This window comes from Sciurus vulgaris (assembly GCF_902686455.1).
Source record: "Sciurus vulgaris genome assembly, chromosome: 9".
NCBI lineage: Eukaryota > Metazoa > Chordata > Mammalia > Rodentia > Sciuridae > Sciurus > Sciurus vulgaris.
The window spans coordinates 125897802-125909820 of NC_136469.1; the positions used below are offsets into that span (position 1 = coordinate 125897802).

General features: G+C 42.7%; 1 protein-coding gene across 6 annotated transcripts in view; it reads right to left on the reverse strand.

Annotated features, from left to right (window-relative positions):
- The window catches only part of RBPJ (recombination signal binding protein for immunoglobulin kappa J region), a 213068-nt gene that overhangs the window by 88683 nt on the left and 112366 nt on the right, over positions 1–12019 (reverse strand). For 2 of the 6 annotated variants that reach the window (XM_079154558.1, XM_079154560.1), the window contains exon 1: positions 3363–3460. The exons of 2 other annotated variants lie outside the window; for them this stretch is intronic. In XM_079154558.1, coding sequence (XP_079010684.1) covers positions 3363–3421 — 59 coding nt within the window. In that variant the 5' untranslated portion in view covers positions 3422–3460. Of the gene's footprint in view, positions 1–3129; positions 3248–3362; positions 3461–12019 lie in introns of those variants that run through there. 2 more of the 6 variants (XM_079154555.1, XM_079154556.1) reach the window with 2 other exon arrangements.

Sequence of the window (12019 nt, forward strand, 5' to 3'; positions counted from 1 at the left end):
TTAGTTCATAACCTCCTACTTGATTTCCTATAAAATATGACCTATTTCACATTAGCTTACCTCAGAAACAATTCCTAGACCATAACCACACCTTTTATCCAAGGATGCTCTCTGTATATCTTAAGGCACAGCAATCCTGTGCAGATGTGGCAAATTTTTACAATTCCCATTTACTACAGAGTTAGGAAACTGGCCCAGGGGAAGTAAAATAACTTGGAAATAATCACAAAGCCAGATGCCAAAAATAACAACTTTTATTCAATCCATGAGAAAATACTGCCCCTAGTTGAAATAACATGAATTTTAGTATTAGGAGGAAGCAAAATGCAAAATAATGCCTTAAATCCAAGTCTTAAGTCTTATTTCAAAAAATGACTGAACACCAGAATTAAGATTCATAAGAACTTTCAAATAAAGCCATCTTTTCTAAATGCTTTACTCATCCAACGTTCCGAAGATTACTTAATCATTACATCTGGCAAGAGTGGCTTCCCCCCAAAAAACAATATTTTTAATCTTACTCATTTAGAAGACAATGGTAGAAATGTGTTTGTATAAGGCAAGAGGTAACTTTTTAATAAACTTTTAAAAATCTAATGCCTAGAAACACATATTAGAACAGATCTGAAAATACTGCAAGTGAGCCTCTGATATTATCTTCTAAAGATATACTCCCTGCAGTTCCACTGTAATATTCATGGGTTATAAATTCAAAGTTTTAATAATCAATATTCGTAATAAAAGTTTCCCAACCAACTTATCCTATATATTTCCATATATGCTGCTGTTTGACATAAATTAAAGGCACTGTTTTATTTGGTCATGACATAGTCTTAACATTATTTAGGAACTATGCAACTCAAACTGTAGAAGTGACTTTATTATATCTGCATAATCATTCTTAGATGCACAAATCAGAGCAAAATACTTTCTATTATTACACAGTATTTACACTTTACTTAGAACCAAGTATGCTCATGATTTTACCTTTGAAAGATTATACAAGAACAAGTAGGGGAGACAAGTTATTGGCAAAAATCATTAACAAACTCAGATTGCAAATTTTCACAAAAATCTCAGGTATTGATCATGAAAGCCTGGCTTTCCTTTTAATAGAATTCAACCTATTAATTCTAATCACTGTCTTAACAAACAAAAAAAGCTTTCCAATGTGCCAAGATTTCCTTTTAGCAGATCCTGTATATCCTCTATCAGGAACACTTTGTGTGGAACTTCAGTGTATAAATGAAATGACATTCCGAAAGATTTTACCAGTAATGTAACTTCTAAAAGTAGTGATCAACTAACAGAAAAAAACAAATTCCTGAAAAATACATTCAGTATAATAATCCTGGTAAATCTAATTAATTTTTATTCCTAGCCCAAGAATAATTCAGGCCATTAATTTACAATACACCTCACCCCCACAGATATACCCCAAGTTTTTAACATTACTGTATTAACAATAAGAGCTGAGAACAATTTAATACTCCTTTAACCTTAGGAATTACCTTTAAGATAACCTCACTTAAGGCTATTACTTCTATGTCTATTGACTGTATGTAATTAATATATTCCACAAAGATTCTAAAAGCAGTATTCATCAACCAGAAACTGCACTCTTCAGTGTTTGATACTAATGATGGGACAGAAGAGATGACATACATCTAAAGATACAAAAACCACAAACTGTAAACACTAATTGCAAATGACAATGATTGTAAATTGTAAACTCTTAAGGTTAAGAAAAAGCAAATCATTGATATTGATATCAAGTTCCCAAGCAGGATAACTCTCCTTATGAAGCAGGAGTTAGTGGTAAAATAAACTGTACAACTAGATTCTAGAAAATGTTCAAATCGTCCACCCCAACATTCCCAAGGTTTTAACACTGAAATTCACTCAATTCCTATTCACACACCAAATGAACATCCATTATGGGAATCAGAAACGATTCTCAAACATCAATAGGAAAGAGGAAAAAACAACACCTTTCGCCCACTTCTAATCGTTCTGCAATACCCTGCCACCCAGCCACAGGTAACCCAGATGCAAAGCCACGACAGCTGCCCTTGGCCTACGCAGTCTGAAGCACCGGGGGTGGGGGGCAGTAACCATCAAGAGACTAGATCCTTTTCCAGGGCTACTGTTTCCAAGCAAAATCACCACGGACCCAAAGAGATGGCAATGAAAACTGGAGTCACATATAATCCCGAGAGAAAGGGGTGCGGAGGAGAGGAGGGGGCCGTGGAGGAAACTAAGTATCCCCAAGCATCCTTCAGTCTCACAAAACAACAAGCCCTAGAGTCTGTCCGCACTTAGAAGCACCAGATGGAGCCGCCGGGGCTGAGACAGACAGTTCAGCAGACACACGGTGGGCAGCGGATAAATCAAACCAAGACGGGAGGGAAAGGGGGATACTGAGAGAATAAGCCACTATAGGAGGGAGACAAAGCCTCTGGGGGTGATCAAGGACCAAAGAGAAAGGTGAGAGGGGAGACACAAGAGAAAGACAAAGAAAAATAAAAACAGGAATCTGGTGCCTGGGCTGTGGCAGGTCACTGGGCCACCAAGAAGAGAGGAACACAACAAAGGGGCACGGGAGGAAGGACAGCGGAGGGAAAGAGATGGAGAAGCGATGCGGGGCGCGGCGGGTCGGACAAAGCGCCCAAGGCAGCGAAACAAAGGGCCGGGGGTAGAGAGTCGCGGGGGGACAGCGCGGAAAGACAAAGCGCCCGGGGCCGGGGGCACCGGCGGGGCGAGGCGGCGACGACCGCCGCGAGGAACAAAGCTGCTCGGGGCCCAGAGGCAGGGCCCGCGGGCGCCGTGCCCGCCGCGCGCCCCCAGCACCGCCGCCCGCGGGCTCCACGCGCCCGGCGGCACTCACGCCCGCACCCCCGGCCTCGCCGCCGCTGCCGCCGCCGCCCGCCCTCACGCGCCGGAGCCCGAGCCACGGCGGCGCAGAGCGGGCAGCGCACAGCCACACGCCGCCGCGCTCGGCGCACGCGACGCCACCGCCGCGGCCACCGGAGGCCAGGCGCGCCGCAGCCCCCTAACCCGCCGCCCTCCACGGGCTGCCAGACGCCTGCAACTTTCCCGGTTCCCAGCGCTCGGTTCCCCCAGACTTACCCTGTCACAACAGGCGCCATCTTCCACAAACTCTCGCCAAAACTCCAACCCTCGCGAGATTCCCCCTGACGCCTTCCCAGGTCCCTCTCCCCCGCCCCTTCCCTTTTTCCTCACTCCTCGATTCCACCCAGCCCCCGCGCTCCTTTTCCCCTCGCAGCCGCAGCGAAGAGCCAGACGCCTCGCGCCGCCCGCGGAGTAGGGGATCCTGCTCTCTGCCTTCCTTGGAAACCTACCCAAGCGATGGAGCATGCGCAGGCGGCTCCTCCGCAAGCGAGCCCTCCGTGTGGTCCATGGGGAGCGCTCCGGTTATCCGGGTTTTGGGACGCGCCCTCAGGGACGTACGTGGAGACTGAGGAAAACCGGAGGGGATTACTACAGGGACAGGGAATGGAAGGGTCAGGAGGCGGGGCCGAGGAGTAGGGAGGAGGGGTCCTGGGAAAATGTGCCGCGTTTCACAGGCCTAGACGAAACACCTCCTCAAGTGGGTGTTTTCCATGTGGCTTCCCGCTCACTCTGGATTCCCAGCCCTTTTCATTCATTCAGACATTCGTTGGACACCTCCTTTATACTAATGTCAGCGTTAAGTGCAGGAGCTACAAAACGACTGGGGTTCGGAAGAGTGAAATGCCAGGAACTACCTTCATTCATTCGACCCCCATGCAAGTGTGGAGACGGGCATGATTACAAAGTGGTCCGACCCTTCTAGAGCTCTGTAGATGGGAAACTTTTGCAATTGAGCTCTGCGCCTTAAGCTCCTTCTCCTTGGGTGCGAAATGTCAGCTGGGGGCCTCTGGCAAAGCATCCCTAACGTCCATCTCACATACACACACCAGATTGCTGACTAGTTATCCCCAGAAGTGAAACCTGGGCTGGAACTGAAAGCCACGCTTGCCACCCCCGACTCTGACCAGAGGCCCGGCTCAAAGCTCGTGATGCACGGAGCAGAGAGCTGAGCTGCTTGCAGTGGGAGCCTCCAGCTGTGTGTGAGCTCAGGAGTATATGGAGATTCGCAAAAGACAGATCCTCCCGTGGGCCCGAAGCAGCCGAGGACACTGTTCGCAGCCTGAAACTTTCTTCAGGCGGCCTAAGTCCGAAAGCCCCCAGCAAATGGGGCCAGCAAGGCATTTAATGGCAAGGTGCAGGGCCGGAACCCCGCCCCTTCCCCCCTACCTGCAGCACCTGGTTTCCCCCTCCCTCGCCCTTTCCTTTCCTAGAGATTCCCAGATTCAGCACAGGGAGCCACAAAACCCGGAGAACTGGAATCCACCGCCTGAAACCTGCTGAAGGCGCTGCAGGATTGGCGCGGCACGCGCACAGCATTGCGCATGTACCCAATGCAGGCAGTCCAGTCTCACGCTACACCTCCTTCCTACCGCCTTCCACTACTCGGCTCAGACACAACACAGGCCGTGGGAAATTTCCTAAACCTCGCGAGAACGCGCCCCCCTGTTGCCTATGCTTTCCCTTCAAATCTCGCGGAGCCCAGGCTGGACAGGTGTCTAATGCAGCTCCAGGCGCTGTTCGTGCCGCGCGTGCCCGGGCAGCGGGCGCTGGCCGGGTGGGAAGGGAGCGGCTCGCCGCGGAGGCGGGGCGAGTGGGCGCGTGGCTGCGAGCAAGGGCGGGGGGCGGAGACCCGACGTCTTGCACACGCCCGGGGAGAATCGGTGGAAGAAATTGGTAGGGGGAACCAGGAGATTAGGAACTTCCCCTAAAGCCCAGAGTGAGAGGTTAGGCACTAGGGCAGCAGGAGCCGCAGCCCAGACTCCCGGGGAGGTTTCCTGTCGCCTCCACGAGCCTGGTACTTTCCTGAAATGTGTTAGACGCCGCGCCCCCAGCCTCCGAGAGCTGACAGCCCCCAAGTGTCGGGTTTTAGTCATGCCTCTGAGTCACCTAGTCTGGCCAACACTGCACTTGCCTTGAACAAGTTCGGATTCCCTTAGCAAATGTTCTCCTTTAGCAATGGATGGTTTTCTGAACTTCCCGCTGGTCGTGGTATAAATGGGGGCGGGGAGGAAATAAAATTGATTCAGCGCTCTCACACTGTTGCCTTATATTAAAATGACACTATTTTTTTTTCTTTCCCTCAATTTCTTCCCAGCCTTATGAAGTAATCACTATGTTCTTTTTTGCCCCCACTAATATGACTTAAAGTAATGGTTTTGCTTTCCTTCCCCTTTCCATGCTTTCGTTGTAATAATCAGCCCATTTTAGGAATAATTTCATTAAGTTCTTTAGTGACTACCGTTTTAAGTACATCCCTTCTTTTTGAATAATGCCCAATGAGTTCCTGATTATATTCTTCAGTCAGCTCCTTTTTGTATTGACCCTGGTGTGGTTTCCAACCAACCGAGCCTGGCATGGTCCAGGAACTGGTGCTTTGCTGATATCATAGACCTGCAAATATAGAATTGAATTGAATTTTTATATTTGGAACACAGTGAATCCTGTAATAGAGGCCCAGTTTTTGCTGATTATGTAGTGGACAGGAAATCAAATTTTTTAGTTGTTTTCAAGGTTTTCTGTATATGTGTATTTGCCTATTCCTTTGATTATATACTTGGCACAGAAATAGGAAATGTAAGAACATTTAATACAATACGTCATTGCAAGTCTGATTTGGAAAAGCAGAGCTCAAGAGGAGGACAGTGTCCTTGGACACATTCCTTGAAGCCTTTATCCCAAGAAGGCATTTTAGCCATGGTCTAGGACAGGCCATTGATCTCATTTGGAACCGTGGCCACCTGAGAGCCCCAGTAACCTCAGAAAGCCATTGTAACCACAAATCTAATCACAACACCTCACCTTCACCCTGAAACAGCTCCACTCACAACCTTTCCCCATCTGGATAAATGGCATCTCCTTCTTTCCACTTAAACCAACAATGTTGGAGATATTTTTGCTTGTCTTGTCTCTCACACCCAAGATCCACTCATGCAGAAAATCATGATGTTTCCATGTTTTAATCCATTTTTTGCTACTATAATTAAATGCCTATTTGACTCTAGTAAGGACCTGATGGCAAGTGTTGTCACAATGGTAGGAACACATGGATACAAAAGAGATCAATTGCATGGGGTGAGGAAAAAGGAACCTGTCTCCTTTCTTTTATCTTTTTTTTTCTTTTCTTTTTTTTTTTTTTTTTTTGAACCCAGTTGTGCTTTACCACTAAGCCACATCCCCAGCCCTTTTTATATTTTATTTTGAAACAGGGTCTCTCTAAGTTTCTGAGACTGGTCTCGAACTTGCAATCCTCCTGACTCAGCCTCCGGAGCTGCTGAGATTACAGGTCTGCGCCACCTCACCAGGCTGTCTTCACTTTTAACAACTCATTCTTGTTCACTCCATGAGACCAGCATTAGTTCCTTCCAAGAGAAGCAACCTCGATGACCTAATTCCCTCCCCAGGTGCCAACTCACATCACCACCCCAGGGACCAAGATTCTAACACATGAACCTTAAGGGGACACCCTTAAACCATATCCAACAAAGCACTCTACCTTCAAAAGATATCCACCATCCTAATGCCAGTCCATTCTAATCCATCTTATTTCCCACATAGTTCACCAGAAGCTTCTTGATTGGTCCACCTTTCTTCCATTCTTATCTTCCCTCAATCTGTTCTCCGTGGGCCATTCTGAGATACCCTCTAGAACTCTCCAGTGGTTTTCCCATCCCACTGTGAGGACTGCTACCACCCAGCCTGCCACCTCACCTCTCTGACCTCACCTCACTCGCTAAGCACTAACCACTTGCCTTCCTTACTGCTCCTGGGACACACCAGGCACATTCTCAACCCTAGGCTTTCGCTCTTTTCTCTACCCAGAATGCACTCCCTTCAGATACCCTATGGCTCCTTCATTTGGTCTTAAATGTCACCTTCTCTTGAGGCCCCTGACCACCCTTCCCTAGAGTGGCTCCCATTCTCCTTATCCTCTTCCTTCTTTATTTTGCTCCTGACATTCATCACAAAGAAACATCATAGATCATACTGGTGTGTTGTGTTCACCGTCTGCCTCCTCACATTATAATGTATCTTTCATGAGGGCAGAAGCTTTTGTGGTTAGTTCATTGTTCAAGCCTCAGATTGTGGAACAATGCCTGGTACATGGTAGGTGCTCAGAACTGTTTATAGAATAGGGTGTACCCCACTTCAGGGCAAAGTAGAAATGATTCTGAAAACTCACTAGGCCTCCTGATTCAAAAACAATATTGGGGTCACACTAGCAATGACTACCCCAGTACCAGCCTGCCCGGGAAGGAGAAAAAATATGGAACTTTCTGAAGAAAAAAAGGAAAAACCAAACAAGTCTTTACTTTTGAGATCAGCAGATGAGGTTACACTTGCTTTAATAAAGAGTCTACTATACTCTCCATTTTAGAACCTCAGAAAAGAAAATACTTAGTAGGAGGTGAAGAACTAGCTATTTTGATAACTTGCTAGTGGAAGTAGAGATGAATATAATCTTTATGGAAACCACTTTGACATATTTATCACTACCTATTAATCCTACAAGTCCACTTCTAGAAGCTTAATACTATAAGTGCACTTGCACATGTGTGAAATTACCTATGCATTGCACCATTATTGAAGATAAAACATATTAGTAACAACCTAAATGTCAACAAAGTTTGTCTTGTATTGAATTCAGGGCCCTGTGTGTGGCTAAGCACGTGCTCCACCGCTGAGTTACCCGATCCAAAAGATGGCTTATTTAAAAAAAAAAATCATGATAAATTCATTCATAGAATGGAGTAGTATGGGTCTGTTAACATGGAGAGACTGATCATAAAGTTTAAGAACCAATGCAAAACAGTGATAGATACATATATGCATATTTGCTTATATGTGTCTAAAATAGTTTTGGAAGAATACATTTAAAAGTAACAGTTACTGTCACCCCACAAGTTTTCAGCTGCTGGAAAATGTAGGTGAGAAGGTGGATTTTGTCAGCCTACTTTCTTGGATCCTTTGAACTTGGTTCATGTGCATGTATTGCCTACTCAAAATATAAAACATAAGAAAAGGAGGGAAGAATAGAAATAAGTGGAATAAATGTGAAATAAGCGAAAAAGGCAAAATTTTTCCTTTCTTCTACTTTAGAGGAACTATTTTCTCATAAAAATTATGTATGTGATCTACATACATATCTCAGAACAATTAAAATGGCAGAACTGACTTGTGGTCCTTTCGATCAGTATGTTTAGTGTACCTACCACTATAGATCAGGCATCTTCAGTGTTTTACAAAGATAGACAAAAAGACCCTGACCCCAGGGGACTCCCTGATTACCAAAGCGCACAGACCAGTTGCAGTATCACTTTGCTAGAAATGAAGTCTGAATTAATGGCATGTGAATATAACGGAAAAAGCAGCTAATGCTTCTTGCCTGATGGACCCAGGAAAGCATTTGCAAAGATGAGTCGTGAGCTGACTCTTATTGGAGTGGGAGTTCAAGGGACAGTAAGAAGAGGAAGCTTGACAAGCACAGGAAACAGCAAGCTCAGACTCAGAGGTGTGAAAGCACCCCTTGCATTCAGGGGAACTCCAGGTAGGGGATCGATGCATATGGAGAGGCTCAGGCATTCTAAGCAAGGACGTAAGAAGGACCTAATAGAATCATGTCCTCAGAAGTAAATGGGCATCAGAACCACCTGGGTCCCACTCTCTAAGACTCTAAATGAGTGCTGAAGAATAGGCATTTACAGTAGGTGGGTCAGGGATTCTGATGTGTGTTGTCCATGAATCATGCTCTGAGCATCGTGTTATAGAACTTGAATATAACCTAACTCCAGGAGTTTATATAATCCAGAGAGTAATGGCATATAGGCTTTCTTTAAAATTCAGTAAGTGAAATATTTAAATAGTAAAAAGGATGAATTGAGGAGATCCTGAGTATGTCTTCACTGGGCAAGGGAAACATTCAGTAGCTAGTTAAGGGGTCATTACCATTTGCTTAAACACAGTGACACAGTTCAACTCTGGCTCTAGTGCCACATTGCCTGGGTTTCCAGCTGAAAGACTTTAGGCAAGTGATTAAATGGGTCAGTTTTTTCACCTATAAAGTGAGGATAATAGTATACACTTCACAGGATTGCTGTGGGGATTCAAAGTGTTACTACATTTAAAGTACATAGGACAATGCTGTAATATAATTGCTACAGTGGGATCTTGCTAAATTGCTTAGGGCTTTGCTAAGTTGCTGGGGCTGGCTTTGAACTTGTGCTCCTCCTGCCTCAGCCTCCTGAGTCACCTATTATTATTCATTATAACTTGCATTTATCTCATCAAAATCCTTAGGAAGTATGTCAAAATATCCTTAGCACTTCAAAAGTGGATCTTAAAAAGGTCAAATCAAGTGATTTTATCCAGATGAGTGTTATTTCATGTCTTTAGTATATCCCATACAGAATGACAATATTATTATTATTATTATTTAATTTCCAACAGGCTCACATATCCAAAATGTCTGTGAAACCTGCTGTAGATGGTGACGGGCGCCTCCAAAGATGCAAACGTGATCAGATGGTGCAGCTAAGAAAGCCCCACTGAAAAAATTAGAAATTAGGATCCCTGGTGATCACTTCGGCAGCACATGTACTAAAATTGGAATGATTCAGAGAAGATTAGCATGGCTCCTATGCAAGGATAACACAATTCACGAAGCATTCCATACTTTTGCAACTTAAAAAAAATAAGAAAGAAAAATGACGAGTCTTGTGCTGCACAGACATTTCTAAACTCCTGGTTTTCATTCATCTTTGTCCCTCCCTTGTGTTCATACATTATCATTTTCATAATCAAGCTTAGTAAAATACACAGGTGATGGAATGCCAAGAAGGATTCCATCTGATTGTGAAATTCTATAAGGCAAATAACTCCAGGATTAAAAAAAAAAAAAAAAAACAATGAGAACTGAAAATGAGTCACAGAGTGGGTTTCAGGTGGATTTAAGAAACAAAAATAAATATTCAACCTTTCTTTCCAAATGTGTTTGATTTTTTTTTTTTTTTTTTTTCAGGATTCTTTGGCCCTTGCAACTTGACTTTTTTGCAGGCCTGAGTTAAACTTTGCTTAGCTTGCTAACATGTGCAGCAGTTCCAGAAGGTAAAACAAGAAAATGAACAGGCTATTTACTCTAGTGATATGGAATGTGAATGGAATCAAATGCACACTTGATGAGAGGAATGTGTATGAATCTAGTAATTTGTCACAAGCTTTCATAGCAAATGTAATTGAAAGAAAATGTTTCCATGTGTGATTGATCTACTTCATTCTTTTCGTAATGTGAAAAAATACAGTTAACACTAGCTACACAAATGACAACATCATGTGAATCATTAAATTCCAGTTTATAAGAAATATATTTAAATTTTGATTTCCTAAACTTTCCCTACTTTTTTCCTAGTACTTTTTTTTGTACTTTGTCACATATCGTATATTGCAGCAGTATAAAGTCAGTATTAATACCTATGATCTTAAAAAAACCATCTGGGATATGAGTGAAAAGACACTGGACTAGCTCTGTTATCAAGTCCTCAGGCCTCCACCACTAACTAGCAGCTCAACTTTGGACACATTTTTTCCCCTCATCTGCAAACGGGAATTATAATCCCACTGCATAAGGTCATTTTGAAAGTTAATTGAAATAAATACATGAAATAACTAGGTACACACTAAGTACTAAGTAAATGTTATTTCCTTAGGAAATTCTCCTACCCGTCAGTTTTCTTATCTATTGGATAGACTAATAGCACCCTTTGTTGCATGGATAAAAGTAGATAACAAAGTGAATAATTAAATGGAAAGAATTGTGTTTAAGGTATTGGTTTTTAATATTTGGCTGATGTTGTTACCTTTGTTTTTAAAAGGTTGACTGAGGTTCTAGACCAAATCATTAGAACAGAAAAAGATCTCTGCAATTTCTTCTTTGGCCCATGTTACTATTAACCTTGTACCTTGATAAAGATAGTCTTAATCACTTTTTCAAAGAAAGCCTGTCATGTAGGTTTCACTCTTTGCATCTGTATTGTTTTGTGTCATAGATGGTGTAATGATAAGTATCAACTTATAGATATGACCTTTGTGGCTAGCACCCTTGTCCAAAATAGACTAAGGACTAAGAAGATTAACCTTGCCACCTGTACACTCAAGTACTGACAAAACTAAGACATAAAACAATTTCCATGAAATACTTAACTCTGTCAAAGACAGCTAACTAACCCATAAGCCTTTGAAAATCATAATCAAAGCTGTCATTATGTCCATTTTTAACTTTAATTAAAAAAATTTAATTGTCATGGTGTCAACATGTGGGATATAAAAAAGGAACTTTTTTTATAATTAATTTTGTGAAATTAGAGCAAGAAAAAGGCTCTATGGTAATTTCTAATTAAGCTATTAGCAGATACAAAATATGGACTTATTGATATTCAATAGGAATTCTTGAAAAGTTTCATCTCACTCTAATAATGATGTATTTCATTTGAAGTAGTGCATTAGAAAAACAATTTAAATAAATTCTTAAAGATTTCATGTAAGTATTATAACTGGTACTACCCTATATGCAGTTTTTACTACTTAAGTGGTTAACTAAATTCTATTATGATTAGTATCCTGTGGAAGTTAAAGCGTTATGAATATTTTGCCAATGGAGGAAACATTTCCCAAATTCATAACTACAAATGGCCTCTCATCTAAGTACTTTGAAAAGATTTGGAAATTTATGCATGCTGCTTTTTTTTCCTTCAAACTTTCCAAACACGTAGTCCAAATTTTACCCTCAGAATTACTTTTGACTTCAGTGAGAGTTATAAACTATCGTCTGGGAGAAGTATTTGGCTCCTGCTTTTCAATTCATCTAAATTTCTCCAGAATGTTCTTTTGAAATGCA